At 31.8% G+C, this 24,459-nt stretch overlaps 1 protein-coding gene and 1 pseudogene across 3 annotated transcripts in view; one reads left to right on the top strand and one right to left on the bottom strand.

Moving 5' to 3' along the window:
- Window positions 1-24,459, bottom strand: part of KIF2A (kinesin family member 2A) — a 61,927-nt gene that overhangs the window by 16,188 nt on the left and 21,280 nt on the right. For 2 of the 3 annotated variants that reach the window (XM_006906055.3, XM_006906053.2), the window contains exons 2-14: window positions 12,784-12,878; window positions 12,272-12,391; window positions 10,444-10,498; window positions 9,105-9,227; window positions 8,429-8,529; window positions 6,163-6,258; window positions 4,648-4,702; window positions 4,100-4,262; window positions 1,929-2,019; window positions 1,732-1,795; window positions 1,081-1,172; window positions 592-734; window positions 27-231 (exon numbers count right to left, since the gene is read on the bottom strand). In XM_006906055.3, coding sequence (XP_006906117.1) covers window positions 27-231; window positions 592-734; window positions 1,081-1,172; window positions 1,732-1,795; window positions 1,929-2,019; window positions 4,100-4,262; window positions 4,648-4,702; window positions 6,163-6,258; window positions 8,429-8,529; window positions 9,105-9,227; window positions 10,444-10,498; window positions 12,272-12,391; window positions 12,784-12,878 — 1,403 coding nt within the window. The remainder of the gene's footprint in view (window positions 1-26; window positions 232-591; window positions 735-1,080; window positions 1,173-1,731; window positions 1,796-1,928; window positions 2,020-4,099; window positions 4,263-4,647; window positions 4,703-6,162; window positions 6,259-8,428; window positions 8,530-9,104; window positions 9,228-10,443; window positions 10,499-12,271; window positions 12,392-12,783; window positions 12,879-24,459) is intronic. The other variant, XM_006906054.2, reaches the window with a different exon arrangement.
- LOC112472704 lies at window positions 16,631-16,753 on the top strand (annotated as a pseudogene).

Raw genomic sequence — 24,459 nt, 5'->3', positions numbered from 1 at the left:
TTCACAACAAAATACATTTTATTTACCTTGAGTGCTAAAAGGCTTTTATTAATTTCAGCACCTTCAAGCCTAGTTTGCCTGTCTGCACTGGAAGTATCAGCTCCTCTTTCATTCCCAGCCAAATCGATGAGAGAAAATTTGCCATGTAGTTTCCCTTTCCTCCTAAGAATAATCTGAAACACTGCATGGCTCCGAGATGAATGTGCATTTGCAGATGTTTGACCAGATGTTCTACAATGAGATTATGGACATTGTGATACACAAAAACCTCAACTGAATATTCAAACCACAATATTTTCATTTAAAAATATCCAGTTTTTATTATCTAAATACAAAAGACATTTTCAGTTAATAACACTTAAACATAACCAGATTCATACAATTAAATCTGACATATCTCTAGTATATTTATAGTATGATAGCAATATAATTGCTATCATTCAAAGTTACATGTTCACAAAAGTTTTTATGAACAATAATTTTTACTTCCAAAGTGCACTGAATAACATCCTTGCTTTGTTTCTGTTATAGTCAAAGTCTCTAAAACTAATTATGAAATTGTTTCCCTTTCTTAATTAAAATGAGATTTACCTGCAACTGTTGCCTATGTCAATGAGTTTCAGGACATCTTCAACACATTTGACCTCTCGTTCCTGTAATCCCACCACTTGAACCTGCTGTTTTCCATCTTCTAGCACTCTTAATTTTGTTTTCCTGTTTAGCAAGTCAAACACCTAAAAAAAAAATTCTAATTAGAAAACTAGCTTTAAAGAATCAGTTCTATAAAAATGAGTCATTCAAAATCTGAAAATTATTTCAAATAATAAGTTTTAGAATCAAGTGCTCAATACTGAAGTTGAAGAGTTTCAAAGGGAATTAAGAAAATCTCATAACACAAAATTCTAACATAATATTCCAAACACATTTATAAAAATTATGTGGCGGCAAAGGTTCCACAACAATGTGAATGGACATAATGCCACTGTATACTTAAAAATGGTTTAAATAGTAAATTTCATGTTATGTATAGTTCAATAATTTTTAAAAAACTAAAAAAATTTTTTTGACGTTTCCACTTACCTTTCCACTATAAATTTCAAAAAAGGTTGCATACACTTGAAGTTCTAACTTCTTATAGTTTGGCTTCTTTAGCATTAAAAAGACATCTCGGGCTGTCAAGAATTTCACATGGAGAAAATTTAAGACGCAACAAATACTTTTGTTAAAAAGCATTTCAAATTTTCTATTTTTAGAGAAACCAGTTAATCTTTACCCACAATAATGTCAATAATAGAAATGAAGACTAAAGTGAACATTAATTTACAAAAGATAGTAATAATACTTTTTTTTTTACATTTAAGGCTTAGATGCCACTCTCCATTATTTAATAAAAGGAAACTACTACCTATCCTTATAAATAGCATAGTTATAGGTGGTCATAATAAGGTTACTCTCATAACCATACCAAATCGACATTTTTCAATCATTATTCAACAACGAATAGTAAGCTCCAATGAGACATCACAATGACACAAATATAATCAAGATTTCTACCCCGAATGCACAGTTCTTATCAAACAGTCTGATAACCTGAAATGCACATAATACAGAGTAAATATAACATTACAGATACCCTTAAAATCCTGGATGATATTTCCAAGTCTTATTTCAAAGGCACCTGAATAATATTCAAGAAGAATATTACAAATGATATGCACAAAGGGCACTTACCTGCTAATGCATAAATTCCTTTAGAACAATCTTGGTTCTTTCCTGAAAAGTCACCTCCCATAGTCTATATTGTAAAAAGAAAATAAAGAATAACAGACATTATTCAGCAATAAATCTTTAGAATTTAGGTCTAAGAATTAAGCTATAAGGAAAAAAACTAGCTTCATACCAGAATATAACTGTAATAAACTACTTACATGAGTTTTTCCACTTCCAGTCTGCCCATAAGCAAAGCATGTAGCCATTCCCCTTTCGAATATAGTTTCCACTAGTGGTCTAGCTGTAAACCTTAAAAATAATATGCACCAGTCAGAATGTGCTGTCAATATTTAAAAAAATAAATAAAATATCTAGTCTTATTAAACAAAACTTATACCATGGTTTTTAACAAATCAATAATCTCAACTGTTAGGTCATAATTGAGCCCTTGATTCATTAAATATTTTAAATAACCATATCTTAGAATTACTTAAAGGTCTTTAAAAAATAATCACAAGCAATAATTTCATAATAAACAATGATCACAATGGACAAAAAAAAAAAAACTGATAGTAACTGAGCTATGACACATATAGAAGACATTAGGAAAGTTTAAAAAATAACAATGAAAGATGGTAATATTAGCCAGACAGGTAAAACATACATAATGAAAATAAAACAAACAATAAACAGGATCAAAAGTTTCAATACAAACAAGAGTGGTAATCTCAATAGAGAAAAGGTAAAGAGGTTGGAAAAAAACTACAAAAACATATCTTAGACCATTTAAGCAAGTAGAAAAATGATAAGTGATAAGATTTTATTGAATGTGGACAAGTAAATATAAATTGTGCTTAAATAAGACACTGTTCTGAGTTGACAGTCTTAATTCAAGAAAAGGATACCAAAATATTATGGTTTGGATTATTTTTCAAACCTATTTTTGTAATCACCACTAGTTAAAATTAAAAAGTAGGAAGAACAGGAAATATTTCATTCATTGAACAGAGTAGTAAAAAGTATGATAGATAACAAATCTACCTTCTATATAGGCTTCAAAATAATATATGTGGAACACTTTATACAGCCCTGATTTTTTTTAAAAAAGGTACAACTAGAGAAAGTACAGAACAAAAGGAGCAGACAAAGTTCTAGAAATGAGTCTGCAGAGTGATTAGACAAGAAAAGTTCTAACTCCTCAATCCATAGAAGTTAAGGATAAAAGAAAGGAGACATAACCAATATTGGTAAAGTTAAGAAGCATGAATATAGGGCGAAACACAGAATGTTTACTAAATCTATTATATACACACAAACATATCTTTATAATGATTTCTTGAAAATGATTATAAAAGGCAAATGGACATATTTTATGAGGCAGGAGTGGAAGCAGGGAAGAGAGTGAATGGGGAGGAGAGGACTTCATTCTCAGAAAGGTAAAAAATACACAATTTATAATTATAATTACCTTTAAAACAATTTCATCGCAGTATTTCTATCTAGCATCCACATATTCTTTAATTTTGTCCTTTCTTTACAAATGAACTCCCAGTTTGCTGGCTTAAAACCAATGGAGTTGCTTTCAACACTATTTCATTTATAACATGTGCAATTCTTAGGACTCTTAGTAACTCTGTAATTTTCTGTTTACAGTCATATTTACAAAATAAAAGGGCATCAAAACACAGCATTCAAGTAACTGGCAAGACAGCTCTGCAAGGACTCAAACAGCAATGCCGTTAAAACTAATTTATATGTTCCAATAGTTACTAGTGAATGTTTACAAACTACATATGAAAATTTAAATTTGGCATAAAAATTTGGGCTATTGATATAGTATATACATAAATTTGAGTTGTTTATAAGTTAAATATGTGAATATACAAGAATTTCATGTATTAAAACTAATCCAAAGCTTAAAGATGATAAAAACTAGACAAATGCAAGTAAATTTAAAGAACCTTTTTTTTCTCTTAAGTTGAAGTATGAGCTAAAACAAGATTTAGACAAAAGACTGATATATAATAAATGTTTCAAGTTCCATTACTAGTACAGAAATTAAGAAGTAAAAAACAAAGGTCCTTTAACTATATCCCATTCCTTGAAGTATAGAAAATGTCAACATTTTCCTAGAAATTTTCTATCCGTATACATGTTGTGAAATTATAATAAGTTAATCAGTAATGAAAACTATGATTTGGGGGAACATTAAAGAGAACAAATGTTAATATTCGTTATAGTGTTTATTTTATATTCTTTGTCTAAATTCAGAATAAGAAAGCATATTTCACCTCTGGAGCGATATGCCAATATCACGTAAGTTGCAGGGTAGTGAGGAACACATGGTATAAGAAAAAAACTCTAATTTAAAATAAATGTATTTACCTACCTGTAAACCATTTCATTAGGAGCTGAGTCATCAAAGGCATAATCGAAACGAAATGTTTGGTTTTCTAGGTACCTTGTTAAATCTACTTTTTGTTTTGGTTCATGTACCATCACAACATCTTTACTAGGGATTGTGATTACATCAAGATCTTTCATTTGAGTTTCTAAAAAGAATAAATGAAAATCAATGCCCAGTAATTTTCACAGCATTTGAATTACCGTACGAAAATTATTTTAAGTAGTACGAATTTACATAAAAGTAATGAGTTCTGTAAATATAAATATCCCATAAATATGCTCAACAAGACAGAACATTTCAACAACAAAGTAAAACTATCAAGATTTTTGTGAAGCAAGAACCAGGAATGGCAATAATTCATAGAGCAGTAACAAATCAACAGATCTAACCACAGAAATCTGCATAATGGTTATGTACAAATTAAATAACTAACATTTAGCTGTTCCAAATCAATTTGATTTCTGCTATTACAAAATAAATTACAAACAGGACAAAAGCAATCTTTTATTATAATTCAATAAGCATCATACCTTTTTTATTGAGTGGTCGTTTTCTTACACAAACACATATCCTATGCTCATCAATCTAGAAATAAAATATTTTATTTCAGTGATTATCAGTGGAATGCAAAACAATAAAAAGTAAATAATGCAATAATTCTTTCAGAGGTTTTAGAAATTTAAGCATGGTATAAATAGGATAAGTAAGCGTAAAAAAACAAACTTTAATAGTTATGAGACATATTTTAATAGTTATGAGACATATTTCTAAAATTCTGAGTATAATGGAAACTTTCTTATTTTTTATTTGGTTAACCATTAGAAAGTAAGTTTGAAGAGGGTATTACTATTTTTAGTAGCATTAAGTTCATGTTAAGAACCTGCCTAATTCACTTCAAGATATGCTGTATACGAAAAAGTAAAATTTCCTACCAAGTGACACATTTTCAGGTTGATTATAGGGAAAGTTGTTGGCAAAGGTAATTAACTATAGACAAGAAAACTGATTCCAGATTACTGAGCAAAATAATTGCCAAAATTTTCTATTTTGCCAATTCTTACACATAAATACTTTTCATAAAATTTATCTCCCCAATATCTCCTTTTAGTAATAATTAGCATAAAGTAGGGATTGGCCTGCAAGCCTGATCCAGACTACTACCTGCTTTTGTCAAGTTTTACTAAAACAGTCACATTCATTCATTTATGTAGGGTCTGTGGCTGCTTTCATACTACAAAAACAGAATTGAGTAGTTGTGACAAATACCATTATAATGTGGTTCACAAAGCCAAAAATATTTACTATTAGCTCTTTTCCAGAAAAGTTTGCAATCCCTGTCCTTAGGTATGAGCTCAGATGTAGTGGGTTAAACACATGGGATGTAAATGTTATAAACAACTTTATTTAATCCTACATAATACATCTGCTGACCATAAAACATATTTTGTGTACTCAATACTATATTCTGTATGTAAGATGGATTATTTTTTGTAAGTAACAATTACAAAAATATTCCCCGTTTAATAAATTCTCACTTTACAACAGGAAAGGAGTTGAGTAATAAGACCAAATATTTTTTGAGCACTGCATTTCTGGTCTACTGCAGTCCTCAACAACCACTTCTTATTATTAAAAACCAAAGTAACATTTATTTTAAAATAACATAGTAAATTGGAATGACAGTGAGATCTATAGCTTAAGCCAAAAAGGAAATAAGCTTGAAACTAAAATCAAAGTATAAGTGATGATCAGAAAGGAAACTGGGTGTTCAGACATCACTCCTTTAACAGCTGCTCTGCCCTATCAAACACAGGGAGGCTTTGCTTTGAAACGGACATCTCTGTGGGAAGCAGGCCTGATATATCAAATTATGGAAGATAAGCATAAATGTGGATGAGTTCTTTTCTTCTTAAAATGTAGGGAATGAACATCCATGAAGAGATGAAGGTTTACATAGTAAACATAGTATTAAATTAGTGGCTATCAAACATGTTTTTATTTACAGTACAAAAAGTTCCAGAGCAATGGTTTACAAAGAATCTTACAGGATCTGCTGTTGTTAATGGTCTATAATCCAAACTTCCTCTAAAGTCTCTGATCATACACATAATTTCATAATTGGGGTTTGTAGCATCAACGTCCTATAAGAAGACAAAGAAAATCATCATTTATTATTATAGTAATGTGGTGTTTGTGATATATGGTTTGAAAATTAAATAGATTGTATCATGTGTCACAGCCAAGCCCAAACTCAAACTGGAGATGTGATATAATTTAGTTTCAGAGTTCATGACTAATAACATATCCAGAAATCATTTTCATATTAATAATAAAATTCTGTTAGTCTACACACATTGTGCTAATTCTAAATCAAACTCTCCTCATTAAAGCCACCTTTGACCTATTTCAAAATTTCATCCATTATACCTTAATTATCCTAGAAAATGAAGCAAAAGAGAAATAATGCTCATCTTAAACATTAACAAAAAATTCCAGAAAAGCTGAAATTCTATAAAAATTCATTTAATCAGATTCTTCTCCCCAATTCTTAATCTAGCAAAGTAGAAATAAGGATTATATAGATTCATTTATGTTTGCTTCCTATTTTTGTTGGCTCTCTAAAAAAACCTAAGGCATGGTAAAAACAGCTCCAAATTTATAGGATATAGAATTTAAAGGAATCAAAAGCCAATTTTTTAAATCTTTGAAACTCAAATTATTAAATGCTTACTACTGTGGAAAAGAGACAAAATGTTTTAAGATGTGATCACTGTCTGACCGTGCCTCACTGACTCAGCCTCTCATGCTAGATCCAGCTAGTTTCACTAGATAAGGGTCAGAACAGGGACTACTTTCCACAAACCCCCTAAGAAACTGTCTGACTCTTCCCCTGTGTCCCAGGCTTGCTGGTTCCTAGAATAGGCCCTTACACTGTCTGGGCAAGTATGTAAGGCATTTCTTCCTTACCCATCCTGCCTTGTCTAATATAACCCCTTAGCACCTGCCACATGGCATGGAGGATAGCCATGTCACTTGCTGCTGCCCAATTCGCACCTCATATGTACGTCTCCTTAATAAACGCTTAATGTAATGATGGAGTGTGTCAGCCTCTTTCTTTGGTCTCTTGGCAATGGGAAATTTTACGTAACAACTATAATTTACTTTTTTGCTTCAAAACTGAGAAAATTCAGATCCAGATATAGTAAACAGCAAGAGTTAACAATCTCTCTTAGCCATGACTAATAAATTATTGAACATTCTAAGTCATATTTTTTTTTCATGTACCATATTCAGGTTTGCTCTGAATATAATTAAATTTCAAAACTGTTATTGAAACTTACTTTCAATTAATCTTCTTAAAGGAAGTAACACCAACGATGCCAATTGAGAAGTAGAATGTAAAGTGAAAAATAAGAGATCACAGAGATGTGAAAATATGATGAACTACCCAAAGGAAACACCAGGTGGCATATGTGCTAACTATCAGTAGATCTATCTGTTTCGTGTATTGTTTATTTCAAAACCAAACTGGTCATTCTCAGGTCATTTTCAAATAAAAGCTGATTTACTCTAGCTGAATATTATACTGAATCCACAATTTCCCAACAAAACATCTTTATGATTAAAGGCATGTGAACATACTCCTAAAGAAACGATACTGTGACAGGAAACAAATTCTGAGAACAGATACAATATAAGGTCAATGGAGGAGTTACATGTAAAATAATAATTTTTAATAAGTGAAGAACTATAGAGAGATAAAAGGCCAGTCCTCTATGTAATTTTCCCAAAGCTAGTAATCAGTTTTGCTACTAGATAGCTAAAGGAACACAGAGTGGAGCAAAACACAGATAGATACACTTTCAATATCCAGTATGACTGAAACTCAAGGAATTTCCCCCCTTTCAATGTGTTACACTGACCTTATTAAGCATGGAAAAATAATAATAAAATTTATGACATAATCATGTACTTTAAGTGGATATTCTTCTGAATGTATTTTTAGATATTTTAAAGTCAAAATCCTATTACTCTTGTTATAACACATGAATTAGAATTCTCTAACATAATAGCTTATTATTCAAAATGGAACAAACTAGGACGTACCCACTAAAACATGAAAAGTACAACTAGTAAAATCTGTAACGATAACTTATTTTCACAAGAGTTTATTCATTCCTCACTATCAGTTTAAGAAACTATGTTAAAATCTTAAATAAACGCCTCGACTAATTTTTCCTAAGCCAACACTTTTACTGACGCAGTCTAATCTTTATTGGTACGTGAACAAAATATATTCCTGTTACAAACCTGGGCTCTTTTTTCTCTAAGTTCTTGCTGTTGTAGTCTCCTTTTTTCTCGTTTTTCTTGTAATTTTTCTACTTCTTTCACGCAATTAGATTTTCTACGCGCTGAAAGAAAAAGATGAGCTGTAGAAGTCTAGTCTTCTTTTTAGAGTTTTGTACTTATACACAAAACTTTTATGCATAATTTCACCACATAACCAAAAAAAAGTACACAGTGATAAAGCATGCCTATAACAACTATATGAACTTTACTTATGAGCTGCTTTAACAAAAGTAGGAACAGGACAATATACAAAAAAAGAGTCAAAAAAAAAAAATGACTCATAGTAATACATGTCATCTCTTGGTTTAGAATCACAGATCTCTGAAGTAAGAAGCATAAGAATTTCTTCTATAACATCTGTCAAAATATTCTCTGGCCAGAATTTTAAATTCAATGCAACTGACACACTGTTATAATTTTATATTTATAAAATTTTTTTTCCTCTAAAATATACATTTAAAAACCCAATCAACAGACTAAACTAACAAGAAAAAAGTTTTTTTTCTACAGTGGTAAAATGAAATCTGCAATCAACTTTGTAGTTAGACTGTTTACCATTTGGGGACTTATAAGAATGACCAAGAGAGAATACATGTATGTCTAAAATGACTGAATCCTTGATACATGATTTACATACAAGGGGGTCCAAATTCCTTTTTTGCAGCTTGAACTGGAGATATATCTGAAACACTACCATTCTGTTGTGCAGAAGAAGACTGTTCAGGAAGTTGACTAGGCCGTGCACGTGCAGAACCAACCACTGTAAGTAAAACAAAATTTTAAAATTCAGAACAAAAAATCAGTAAAGGTGAACCTTGGTAAAAGGAACAGTGGCATCTCATATGAACTGATACTTAATAGTTGCATTAGCAAATTGAAAGGTTTTCTACTTATATGAGCATAAGCAAAATATATAATTCTGTTCAACCAACTGACAAGCTAAGAGGTTTTCGGCATAATATGTGCAGACTTAGGTGCCACCAATATAATTTTAAATATAAAACTCAAACTAAATAATTTACATAAAAACCAAAGCCAAGTTTAATTTTTAATAATCATTTTAAAGATGTAAGTGTACAAAATATGAATTTTAAATGCAGTCTCATTTTGAAAAATTTATAATTCAAAGTACAAAAACTTAAAAGTCCTTCAACCCTCCTTATATTCCAATTCTCATTCTTTGCTCCTCAAATATGCAAATCTTTAGCAGAGAATTTCCTACTGTGGATGCTATAAAAGACATATAACATTAAATATAAATATCATAATGCTATAAAAGACATATAACATTAAATATAAATATCATATTCTACAAAGAAATATAAATTTTCACAAGACTCAAAGGACTGTGTTTAAAGAACTTTCCCTCTAGTTCCAATCTCTCCTAATACCTACGCCCATCCTTCTTCACCACCCATATGGAGCAACGTCACTCTCAGAAAGGACCACTCTGAACTGGTGAAAAGTAGATGAGAAGCAAACTATGCTTTGTATCTTCTGGCTGAAAATATATGGAAGACCTGCAATTAACTAAAATTTATACATGTTGATTTTTTTTTTTTTTTTAAGCTGACTCCTAAGTTACTCATGACACTTTCTGGGAAGCTTATTAGCTAGAAAATTATGTAAAATGTCATGATGATTAAATTTACTTTTGTGGAATCAATCAAGTGACTACTTCCTCATTCCTTTCTTTCTCAAAATACTCTCCTCAAATCTGAAAACTTACTGGGTAAATGAAATGAATCAAAAATTGCATAGATCAGAGTTTCACATTCATCACATACCTTTAGAAATCGTTTTTTATATTGTCAATATTATTGTGTTAAAAAATCAAGAAGACACCAATCTTAAAATTAGCTACATAATGTTTAAATAAATAATAATGTCAAGGATAATATTTACTTTTAATTTATCTTGTCAAGGCCATACTAAGAAGTCAGTAGGCAAAATTAATAGATAAATATTTGCTTCACCTCTATTATCTCTTGGAGGAGGGTCATTCTTAATAGAAGCCACAGTCCGTCGATTCTGTAAGAGAAAATACTCATTTTACTCCTCATAATCAGCTTCCTTTAATTAAAAAAAGTAGGCTGACATACAATAATATAAAACTAAGTGAAGAAAAAGTATGAACGATCTTCTAATGAATCACGACTAATGCTTTCAATATTCAAGTTTCTTTATACGAATATTCTCCACCCAAAAAAATTATTCAGGAATTAATGTGAGCCAGGTACTGCTCTAAGGGCTTTGTATGTATTAATTCATTTAATCTTCACAACAACCCTATGAAGTCACTATTATTGCTATTCTGGTTTCACAGATGAGGAAACTGAAGTAAAGAGATGTTGAGTAATTTCACTAAAGTGCACTTCTAATCATTATGCCATTCTGCCACAACTATGTAATACGTTTCATTTTGAGTATCAGGGGGTAATTAATAAAATACTAGTTTTAGACAACTTACATCCCATTGTTAAGCTGAAACATCAAAATATTATGAGATGCACACTGCCAGTTATACTAAAAGGTTTCATTAGACTTTCAAAGACTGCATAGATTAGGGCAGCAAATATTTGGTCCTATTATTTATATACCAAGACTTCATTTTATTCACCTAGGGAAAAAAGATACCAAATAGTGCAGTATTTTTCAACTCTAACTGCACATTCAAATGAGATGGGTACTAGTAAAAAGGTACTGATGTTAGGGCCTTCTTTTAGATAAAATAAACCATCTCTGGGAGCAGGCCTAGGAATCAGTATTTTAAATTCTCCAGGTGATTCTAATGCGCTACAAAAAAAGGTTGCTAATGACATACCCAAAAGGATAAACTATGAAGATCCTTCAGCCTGTGAAGCCAAATATGAAAAATAGTCCTTTTACAAATGGTAATTAATGACCCCAAAGCAGTGACTTTCAATATGCTGAAATTATATAACTTGAAAATCTGCCTTATGTTCATATGCATGGCTTAAAAAGTAGAAGGTTCTGTTGATATTGCTAAGCTTCTATCATATTATATTTGGATGTCTTCCCTGCAAAATAGTTGAGTTCCTATAGGGTTAGAGTTATGTCATATTCATATTTGTAAGTGATAAAATCAAGAATGTAGAAAAATCAACAAATGCTTGTTGAATTGAACACAAATTGCAGATTCAACAATTTTCAGGGGCTGTCTAGCTTAAAAACAGTTGTATTTTGATACAAAGTTTTAACAGTCAGAAGTTTTAATAGAAATGCAAAGGAATTATCTTTTAATATAAAAATAGCATGCCTTTTATTTTTTTATAAAGATAAAACTGTTAGGGAGGATATAGCATGGTTTTAAAGTTTATCTTCACAGACAATACAGAAATAGTTAAACTATACTCCATTATTTCCCTTCTTTAATAAACATAAAATTAGCAGAATTACTATTTCAAAAGACTATTGGAATGAAACATTATTATGAATAATAAAGTCATTCTTTCTTTATCGAAGTCATTTGTATTCATTCAACAAACACTAACAAGCAACTGTTTTGACCCATATCTCCTGAAAAGCTATTCGTGTTAGGAAAAATCCTAATCAGGCAAGGAATTTCTAGGACGTTATTTAATGATTGTCATAACTGTGCATTAGACAACCTCAATCCTTGAAAGTATATATGTATATACATGCATACGGATGGCAGAAAGAATTTTTTTTTTTTTAACAAAGCAACTAATACTTAAAACATATTCCCACAGCCTGCCAATTTCAAAGCAGCGTGTGTGAGCACATACACACACATTCATTCTCTGAATTTTCATCACTAACCTTTACAATTTTGTTTACTTTGGCTGAGGATGTTGGAGGTGGAGGTGTTTCTGGACTGGGTTCAATTTCTTCATCAGGTACAAGGTCAGGGTTAAGTGAAAAGATGCTCTCCAAGTCAATCTGTTTTAAAAACCGCATGCATTTTGAGTGTACTTAGACAAACCTTTTACTTTTTCAAATAAATTTACACAGAGAGAATAAATGTTAAATAATTTTAGCCTAAAGAATGGTATTGCTTTAAAAATTAGATTATCTAGAATTATAACCCACACATTTAAAAAATATCTCTTAAGGTTAATTTTGTGGTCTTGATTATACGTCCAATCACATAAGATACACATAAGGAGAAATCTCTCCTCTTTCTTTGAGTGAAATTTTTTAATCGTTTGAAAGATTTTAAAAGAATGATAAAGAATACATGTACTATATGAAAATTATATACTTTTGTTTTGTTTTATATTAAAAAATTTGATAGCAGGACTAGAAATAAAAATTTAACCTAATGATCATACCTCTTTGCCTTTTGTATCTCCATTTTCTATCCATTCAACAGTCACGCTTTCATTATCTTCATTTAAAGATGTTACCATTGCTTGATGTATTCGGCCTAAATGGTAATAAAATATAATTTTTAAAATGCCGTGAATTATGGAATGCCTAAACTCTGTCAAATACAATTTTATAATTCACAAACTATTAAAAGACTACTATACTACTTTTCTTACAAGAGACTGCTACAGACTCTCAGGATTAGGCAATAAACTTTGTCCATGGCACCATAAATCGATTTGCTACAGGTCAAGACCAGGAACCCAAGAAACTGGATTATACTTAAAGTTTATTTCCAGTATACATGATAAATGGTTACATGATCACATGGAATACCTGAAATTTTTAAGACCGCTGAACAGTTATAGTCATTAGAAAGTTTCCTTATTATGAGCCAACAATGACTCCAGAACACAGAACAAAAATTCATAAGGCAATTTTTAATACTATACTGTTATAACATACTTTTTATTTAAAAGTCATGATCATATACTATACAAATTAATAATATTAATTTAAAATTTTTAGAAAAAGAATCTGAGTGCAAAAAGGTTTGGAGATGTTAATCTAAAATGTTCTTTTTCTGCATATTGCATATGAAATCCTTACTTTCTCTGATGACTCTAGTATTTATCATCTGTAGAGAGGACAGTCTATATAATGTATTAAACTTGTTTTCCCTCTTTTAACAGATTGTGGATCTTACCTGTTAGTAACTATAAATCTAAGTAATTATTTTTAATTCTTACATAATATGCCATTGTAATATGTCATAACTTATTTAAAACCTATTGATGGTCATTAAGATTATGTGCAATATTTTATTATTATAAACACTGTAATAAATACTACTATTGCATATTTGTCATTATGTACTTGCTAGATTATTTTTTAGGAACAAATTCCTAGAAGCAGATCAATAGGTTATGTGTGTATGTTGTGTGTATACAGTTGACCCCTGTAAAATGTGGGGTTCGGGGGCACTGACTCCCGCATAGTTGAAAATCTGCGTATAACTTCCGACTCCCCCAAAACTTAGTTGTTCCTTGGTACCTGCAGAGGATTGGTTTCAAGATCTGCCATGAATACAAAAATCTGCAGGTGCTCAAGTTCCCTATATAAAATGGGGTAAAGGCATACAGTTGGCTCTCTCTCCATCTGTGGACTCCCAATAGCAGATCGAAAACAGTACAGGTATTTAGTAAAAAAAATCCATATATAGATGGACCCATGCAGTTTGAAGTCACGTTGTCCAAGGGTCAACTGCGCATACACATACACACACATACGCACACCACATGTATATATGCATATGTACATAAATACACACATATATACATATGTATACATACAATTTACATATTTCATGTTTTCATATTACCCAATTATTTGATTACTAGTCAAGTAAGGATAGAAATATTTGTTACGTATCTACACCTTCATATTATCTAATAAAATGAACATACAGAATTTTCATCTGTAGTCTCGGAATGAAGTCCTTGGGACATCTATAATTTACCTTATGATAATTTGTAGCTCTTAAGAAAAAAAAAACAACCTTGGATATATAGTACATAAAACAATGTTACTATAAGAAGAGATACAATATCTTTAAAGACAATATGGACACTAAGAATTTTATAAGTAGTTATGCATGAAATTACTGTTAATCAGTATCTTTCCCATATGGGTGCATATAAAAATCTGAAGTAATAAATTAATATAATCTTGTTTCAAAAATTCAAGCATTAAAAATAAAAGTACTCTCAAGTGATAGATCGGTGTTTTTAAAAAAATTAAAATAGGCTGGAGGTATCACACTGCCTGATAACAAATCATACTACAAAGCGACAATAATCAAAATAGCATGATATTGGCAAAAAAACAGACACACAGACCAAGAGAACGGAATTGAGAATCCAGAAATAGGCAAATAATTTTCAACAAAGGAGCCAAAAATATACAATGGAGAAAAGAAAGCCTCTTCAATGAATGGTGCTGGGAAAACTGGGGAGCCACAGCAAAAGAGTGAAACTAAACTGCTGTCGCCACACACCAAAATTAACTCAAAATGGATCAAAGATCCAAATATAAGACCTGAAACAAATTGCATAGAAGAAAACAGGCACTAAACACATGGACCTTGGATTTAGAGAGATTTTATAATTTTGACCTCAAAGGCAAGGCAAGTAAAAGCAAAAGGCAAAAATAAATGAATGAACCTACATCTAACTAAAAAGGTTCTGCATAGCAAAAGAAACAAAACAAAGAGGCAATCAATTGAATGGGAGAAGATATTTGCGAAGAATGCCTCCGATAAGGGGCTAATATCCAAAATATATAAAGAACTTATACAACTCAACAACAACAACAAACAAATCATCCCATTAAAAAATGGGCAGAGAAGCTGAACAAATACTTCTCCCATGTAAACGTGCAAATGGCCAAAAGACATATAAGAAGATGCTCACCTTCACTAGCTATTAGGGAAATGCAAATCAAAACCACAATGAGAACGGTAGGATGCATGTTTAAATAAAATTATCTTATGACACAAACAAAAACTACAATGAGATACATCCTCACACCTGTTAGAATGGCTATCATTAACAATACAAGTAATAAGTGTTGGAGTGGTTGCAGGGAAAAAGGAACCCTCATACACTGCTGGTGGGAATGTAAATTGGTATGGTCACTATGTAAAACAGTGTAGAAGTTCCTCAAAATATTAAGAATAGAATTACCACATGATCCAGCAATCCCTCTTCTGGGTATCTACCCCAAAAATTCAGAAACATGTATCATATACACATCTGTTCATTGCAGCATTATTCACAGTGGCCAAGATATGGAAAAGATGGAAGTGCCCTCAACAGGTGATTGGATAAAGATATGATACATATATAAAATGGACTATTACTCAGCCATAAGAAAAGATGAAATAATGTCATTTGCAACAACATGGATGGATCTTGTGATTATCATGCTAAGTGAAATAAATCAGACAGAAAAAATTTAGAACCATATGATTTCACTTATATGTGGGATATAAAATTGAAAGCAACAAATGAACAAAACAAAAACTCATAGACAGATAACAATTTAGTGATTACCAGAGGGAAAGGGGTGGGTAGATAAGGGTAAAGGGGGTAAAACATATGATGGAAGGAAATTTAACTTTGGGTGGTGAACACAATGCAAAATACAAACGTATTATTGAATTGTACACTTGGAGTCTATATAATTTTATTAACTAATGCCACCCCAATAAATTTAATAAAAAAGAATAAATACAAAAAACTAAAATATATACTGGCAATCTTTCCATGACAAACCAACACATTAATTTTAACAACCGATATATTAACAACTGCATAGCATTCCATAAAAGGAATGCATCACAATTTAATTATTCCTTTACTAAGAGTAATTTAAATTGTTTCCGACTGTTTGCCATTAAAAGATGTACTCATTGCACTCATTACCTACCTGTACATAGGTGTAAATGTTTTCACAAATACAATTTCTAGGAGGAGAATTAATAAATCAAAGAAACTGAAATTTCGATATTCGAAAACTGTTCTCCTTTTACCTTCCCATCATTATGGGACGTATTCTTCCACACCTTTGTGGAAACTGAGCATTAATTTAAGATTTTTTTACCAATCCGATAGGCCAGATCTTTCTGTAAGCTACTACTTTCTAAGCATGTATATGTCAGAGACTGGCCCATTTAATCTACACTAGTTTATTTAATATAAAAATATATATTTATGAAGTATATACATCCATTTTTAAAATGAAGAAACGGGCTACGGCCATGCTACCCTGAACAAGCCTGATCCCGTCTGCTCTCGGAAGCTAACTAAGCAGAGTCGGGCCTGGTTAGTACTTGGATGGGAGACCACCTAGAAAGACCAGGTGCTGTAGGCTTAAAATAAAATAAGGGATTGTAAACTGACAAGGTCCTTGCAATCCGTGAGGTCAACCAAGGGTTGTCTCTCCTAAAAAATTTAAAAATAAATAAAATAAAATGAGGAAACTGAAGCTCAAGGTGACACAGCTAATAAACAGTACAGATTGAACCTTGGGCAGATACTAAAGCTGCTATTACCATTACACTTTTCTGCTCCCCTATGTTAAGCTGATGAAAAAGAAGCCCATGTAGCTTAAATTGCAACCCAAGTAGCTTAAATTGCAAACACCCCTGTAAAAATGTATAAATTATAGCACAGATTCTCAACTCTCACTGTACACCAGAACCCCCCAGGCAGCTCAGATAAGAGTCATTTCTTATCATTCCACTGTAGTCACCTTGGTGCAAGCCACCAATGCCTTGATTCTAGGTAACTGCAATTTTCTCCCACTAGTCTCCTTGCTTTTCTACCCTATCTGCCCTCTGTATATTTGCCATACAACAGTCTACACATTCCTGGTAAAAACTAAGATTATATTGCTCTTTTTATCAAAACCTTTTAGTGGCTCCCCATCTCACACAAGAGTAAAAAGCCCACGTCCTTCCAATGGCCTTTTAATGACTTATTATAAAACCCTACATGATCTGACCACTCACTACCTCTGTGATCTCATTCATCCTTGACTATGGTAACTCTCCATTTTACTGATTGATCTGTCACACAACACTCTCTCTTCCCTCCCCCAAAAGTTCTAGAAGAGTCTATATGAGTCCAGAAGGACTGAAATGTGAAAGACAAATATAAAAGCAACTCAGTAAATAGTGGTGTCATTTACTGAGATAAGTGAACATTAGAGGAGAGGCAGGTGTTGGGAGTGGAGGGAATTATGAGATGGAAAATACTAGGAGACTTCAAAGGAAGGACTTAAAAAAAGAAATTAAATAATCCCCTCTACAATTTGATTTGGACAGAAATCAGGTAAATAACCAGTACAAGTGCTATGTATCAGCTGGGTCTTCTGAGAAGCAGATGTTGAGACCAGAGGACAAAAGGTTTATTGTAAAAGATAAGAGGAGGAGGAAACTATGCAGATCTGAAACCTGTAAAGGAGAGGGGTATGAGGTTGCTGAAGAAAGGTGTACAGATAGGGGTTTCCATGCAATTATCAACAGATAAAAAAGCAGGATTGAGCAGAGAAAGCCTCAGACCTGATCTGACAAAGTGTTGGCCAACCCAGCTAGGAGCTCCAGAGCAAAGATTGCTGATTCGAAGAGTCCCATACTGGGCCAAAGTGGCAATACCATAGCGCCCACACTGTATTCAGTCACTGGCTGGAGGTTTCTCAGGAAAAGCAAGGCCTTAATTCAAAAGCTATGGAGCCTTCTGAAGGTATTAACTGCTGGAAGTTATCAGCTAAATGCACTCCCTAGAGCTGAAGAAGTTCTTACTTAAAGGGAGATCCAAGCCGTACATCTAGATGGTTGCCACAGGATATGAAAAAGAGAGGTTGAGTTTAATTGGTAGAAGTGAAGAGTGAACCCCAGAGACAAGAGTTCCCTGCTGATCACCATCGCAATCTAGGATTTCTATGCAATTACCAACAGAATTACATAATAATGAGAATGAGGAAAGCAAGTGCCTGTTACAAAAGGCAAGACCAACACCACCTACTGTGAGACATCTACCACAATATTCCAACTAGATGTGTGAAAAAAGGCAAACCAGTGGGACAAAATCTAAGACCATAGGTCACAATTTCACAGAGACCGTAACTTCAAAAATAGCACAGAGATTAGCAATGAAGAGGATAAAGAAAATCAAAGTGATAACATACAGTATCAGCAGTCTTTTCAACATTGGTACCTCCACAACTTCAACAGCAATGCAGACATCCAGAAAGCCTTAAGCCACAAGCAGCAGTCAAAAAGCAGCTGATCCACCAGTTAAGCCTGAACTCTGGAAGATTAGTAGGGCAGGATGAAGAAAATGTTGGCTTGCCTTGACGATGGTCCAGGTTTACTCATTTAAGAATAAGTAAATATATAAATATGAAAATCCAACAATAAATAATGAATAAAAAGCCTGGAGCTAAATGAATGAAGTCTTAAGTGTTTGCTTTTTGCCAGTGGATCAGATTACTAGAAATACCTGTATAGTACCTATGCACCATAGAATTTTTATGATTTTATCAAAAGATGTCTCTAAAACAATTAAGCCTGACTTTTCCCAGTATGCTTTTAAACCTTTTTAAATTGTTTTATATATGGTTTAATTAAGATATACTCAAATACCTCATTGAGTATAAAAATTTACAATTTGACTTTTTTCAAAAGTCAAAAAGCACCCATTAACAAGGATGTTAAATAATAAAATAAAAAGAGGGACAGAAATACGAGATTTTTCAAAGGAAAAAGTCATTGGTTTAGTGATAACATAGGTATAATAGGAAAGGTCTGAGCCTGGATGATGGGAAAATGATGACACTGGTGGCAGAGAAATGAGATATTTTATCCTAAGTCTTAGTTGTTACTAGGAATCATGCACTGGTGTTAACAAGACAACTACAGATACAGACGTACAGCTTAGGGACAAATCAGGATTGGAAACATCTTTCCTTAGAACTTGAGACAATCTTCCCACATGGCTCTCTAAATACCATGCCATTTCTCTGGTTTGAGAAAATTTCTGTACATCATTCTCAAAACACCCCTCCTTCCCCCTGCCGCCCTTTGACTCTGATTTCCCATTTACTTTGTGAATTATATTACATAGACAAGCGGTTCTCAACCCTTTGGCACCAGGGACCAGTGCTCCTATGAGAATTTAAAGCCTGATGATGTGAGGTGGAGCAAAGGAGGTGATGCTAGCGCTGGGCAGCAGCTGCAAATACAGATGAACCTTCGCTCACTTGCCTGCCGCTCATCTCCCGCTGTGTGGCCCAGTTCCTGACAGGCCACAGACTGGTATTGGTCCATAGCCCAGGAGTTGGGGATCCCTGATATAAGCTTTTATGTTTAAAAATATTAATAGAGCAAACACCTGTGTATCCACCACCAGCCAAGAATCAATATCTTTGAAACACCATATGTCCCCCTCCTTAAGTGAATCTCTCCCTCTCCTTTCTCCTTCCACCAGAAGGGACTATCGCTATCTTGTTATTTGAGATAATCATATCATGGCTTTTCTTTACAGTTTTACATTTATAAATGCAAGACACACAAAAATCTAAAGTTTGCCTATCTTTAAACTGTATATAAATGGATTGACACTACTTTTAAGACTATTTTTTTCTGAGATACTTGTTATGTATATCTATAGCTCACTCATTTTCGCTACATATGAATATGGCAAAATTTATCTATTCTTCTGTTGATGGACATTTGTTATGTTTTTGCTATTTGGAACAATAATGCTGTTGGCATTCTCATATTTGTGTACTGATACAAATACGCAAGAATTTCTCGGGATATAATTAGAATACACAGATAAATAACTTTTCTAGTTAGTGCTACAGTGTATTCTACACTAACTTTCCCTGTAATTATTTGTAATCACACTAACAATTACTTCACATCCATAATATCTGTCAGATTTAATGTGGTTCTAACTTCTCTCACTCAATGAAGTTGTGCCTATTTTCATGTTTGCTAGCCATTCAAGCTTTTCGTGTGTTTCTTTTTCCTACTTCTAGAGAAATTCTCTATACAGTCTTGGTATTAATCTTTTGCTATACATATGTTGCAAGTATTTTCTCCAAAATTGTGGCTTATCTTTTCAGTTTCGTTATGGTGTATTTTTGATGACCTGAAGTTCTTAAGTTTAGTGTAGTCAAATATATATTTCTCAATTATAGCCTTTTATATCATAAAATTCTTCCCAAGACTCGTCATTAAGATAGTTTCTTACATTTTCTTCTAAAGTTTTACAAAGCCTTTTTTACATTCAAGACTGTAACACATTGTCATTTTGATCTTTGTGTGTATTAAGCCAATTTCCATTTTTCCCCTATGGAAAATAAAATGGTTCCAGTGTCACTATCAAATTTCAAGCATACATGCATGAGCCTACTTCTATATCCTTGAACCAAAATTACAGTGTCTTAATTATTATTAAAACTTTGCAATAAGTCTTGCTATCTGGTAAAATAAGACTTCCTGCTTTATTGTTCTTTAAGAGTTTAATATTCTTAGCCTTTTGCATATCTGTATAAATTTTAGAATCAGTTTGTCAAGTTCCAAAACTCAAATAAAAAATTTTAAAAAACCCACCTGTTAGGATTTTGACTGGAATTGCACTGAATTACTCTGTTTTGAATTTTTACATCATTGACCAAAAGTAATACTGGCCAGCAGTTTTCCTTTCTCATACTAGACTTATTCTGGAATAGTTAGTGTAAAATTAGAATTAGTTGAACCTTGAGTGTTTGGTAGGAACTGGTTAAAACCATCTTGGCATAGAGTTTTGTGAGAAAATTCAATTTCCTTAATAATTGTGGGATTGTTGTAATTTTCTATTCTTGATTGTTTTTGATAATTTTATTTTTCTAGATTTATACAAATTTTCATTTTGGACATAAAGTTGCTCTTAATTATGTTGACTGTCCATGGCACCTGTAATGATAATTACTTTTCATTTAAAATTTTTCAACTTTTTCCTTGATAAATGTCACATAAGATTTGTCGATTTTATTTTTCCAAGAATATATGTGGTTTTGTTGAACCCTTTTATTGTGTTATTAAATACTAAATTACTGCTCATTAGTATTTCTTTCAACTTACTTTGGGTGTATTTTGATGTTTTCCCCCCCTTAAATTCTTAAGATAAATGCTTAGCTCATTCGTCATTATCATGTTTTCCTCATAAGCAATTAAAGCTACACATTTCTTTCCAAGAATGGCTTTAGCAGCATCTTACAAATTTTTATATGTAGTACTGTTATTGTTCAATTCAAACTATTTTCTAATTTTATGATTCTTTGACTCTAGGTGATTTCTAAAAGTTTGACACATCTGACCAATGAGAATAGAAAAAGCCTTTATTGCAATGGACTGCGTCCTTTGGAGGAAAATTTCCTATAAACCTAGCTCCAGAGAGCAAATCAGCAGCAATTTTTTATTGGTGTCTTTAAAGAGGAGCCACATGTCTTTGTCTTCAGTGATCTGATTCTTTTTTTTTAGTGCCACTACCATCCTCCAGTCAAATTGCCTGCTCACCCCTTAGTATTTCTAGTCCATTTCTTCTCTGTAGTGATATCTTGTTCTTAAGCTCAGCTATGCCTTTTTTGTTTTCTTTTACGTACCTGAAGCAGAAAGATGCCAATAATGAACTTTATAGTACTATTTTGAACAGAAGCCCCTATCCATCTTTAAGTCATGTCATATTAATAGAAAATAGGAGTCAGATTTGAAAACTGTTAAGTTCACACTACCTTATAAAATCAACATTATATAAATTATGTTATAGTTTTAAAACTATAATTTTTTAATACTTAAAAATCTAGAGACATTTTAAAGTTTTCAACTTTATTTCAATCTACTTGTAAAGATAAGTTACAGTGTACAAAACGTCATCTGTTAGAGTGAAGTAAAAAATACTTGCCAAGAATTTTGGAAGTACAACTTCTCCCCAATCATTTTCCCAGTAGGAGACCTCTAGGTCTTTAATATCCGAATTTCATAAAACTTATATCTCAATGCAAGTTATTTTGGCCAATGTTTATACAGGAAAAGAATTATATTTGCACATGCCAAGACAAAATTCACATTTTAAACAATATAGTGTGCAAGAAAAGTTCTGAGTTACATTCCAAATATAATTGATAGTCAGAACATAAAAAAGCATGCCAAAGATCAAAATGTAGGCACAGAATAATGCTTGCATCATACTCAGTGTGAGCCATTTTCTGACAATGTGTGCTTATCTTGAAATGTATTTCCAAAGCCTCTCATGTTTACTTAGTCTTTCTTTTGCCTAGTGTTGAATGAGTATGAAAATATTTAAGATAATATTAAAAAAACAAAAAAACACAAAACACTGGGGATGGACAAAAAAGTCATTATAAAGAAAAAAATACTGCACATAAAACTGATCTGTTAACCTTGTTTATTGTTTGTTAAATGACAGTATTGTACTTATATATAGGTGATTTATAGTATCAGTTATACTTCTGAAATTAGGAAGTTTGGGTTGATAATTGATACTGCAATTTTTTCCCACTTAAAGTAAAGGCAAATAGGCTCCCAGTCAGCACTTTCACACAGGACATCTGATTTATAGGAACAGATTATGGCTTTAGAGGTTGATAACTCTATTGTTTAAAATCAAGATATTCATAGGTTTCTGCTATTGAGAATAGACTTTAAATATAGTTAAATCATATGAGAACCATAGTAATTCTAAGAAAAAAATCACAATGTCTCTATTTGATCATTTCTAACCTAACAAGAATGGCAATTTCATATGGTTCAACCTAAGAGAAATGCAAATTTCACCCCAAAGTTAGATGTCAAGTTAAAGGTCCAAATGAGTAAAATCTGAATAAAAATTTATAAAAATATTATCTGTTCAATCGTATCATATAAATATATAATATTTTGAAATCATAACCTTTATTTCAAAGGCATTTTACCCTTAGTTCATTTACAAAATATCTTTACATAATTTAAGTCTCAAATTTTTGTTATGGTGAAATCAAACAGAATAGTTCAGATATCAACTTTTTAACATGTTAGTATATATTAAGACAAATGATGTGAAAAAAATAAAAAACCCACAAATGAAAGAACAGAAGAGCAAACATGAATTTAAGCCACCTTTGCTGCAGTGAATAAAAATAACAAATATATAAATTTTATATTTCTGGACTTTCTAATCTTTAAAATTAAGATGGTCACTTAAGATTGCTATTAGTGCTATTTAACTTGCCATAAAATCTCATATATTTATCGAGCTGCCAAATACAAGTTTTACATGTTGACAATTGCCTTTTGGTCTTTGAAAAGAGAATCCTATTATGTTTCCTAGTTCACAGCTGAATTCACAGCAGCTGTGAGGCTAAGAAATGCCAGCAACCAATTAGGCTGGCGTAAACCTTGTCTAGCATATAAAGTATATAATTTGGTTGCAAATGCAAAAGAGCCAAAATAAAACAGTCAAGAATACTAATAAAATATCATTATGAGTATTTAAGAGTCTGAATATTTAAAATTCTAACAAATATATGTATTTTATTAAAAGGATACAGTGGGAGAACATTAGAAATAAAAACATAAAAAACCAACAATCAATTCTTTTTAGACCCATGCTGTTTTTTAAAAGGCTGGTGCTGTTCTGGACATAGCCGGGATTATAAACTTCCTATTTTTTCTATTCCTATTCTAGAGATGAGTTTTACATGAGCATACATATGATAAGTCTTCCCCAAAAGTAAACATTATTTTCATCAGGTCCGCTTGAGCTGCTTCCATGAAATTTTCTTTTTATATTTCTAAAATAGTAAGACCTTTATAAAAATTTCAAAACCAAATAATGTATGAATAACTAAAACAATTAGTGAAAATAGAACCTGAATTATAAGATTGTTTATAATGGCAATTTCTAAACCCTTTCAAGTTGTTAAAATCTACTATTTTTGTTTAAAGTTTAATACATTTAAAAATATGACAAAAAATTAATGCTTTAGAAATAATAGCTAAAAATATCATTTAAAAAATTTTTACACAA

This window comes from Pteropus alecto, unplaced genomic scaffold (genome assembly GCF_000325575.1).
Source record: "Pteropus alecto unplaced genomic scaffold, ASM32557v1 scaffold70, whole genome shotgun sequence".
In the NCBI taxonomy this organism is placed as follows: domain Eukaryota; kingdom Metazoa; phylum Chordata; class Mammalia; order Chiroptera; family Pteropodidae; genus Pteropus; species Pteropus alecto.
Note: the sequence above shows the minus strand (reverse complement) of the source record. Positions and strands in the feature narration are given on the sequence as shown.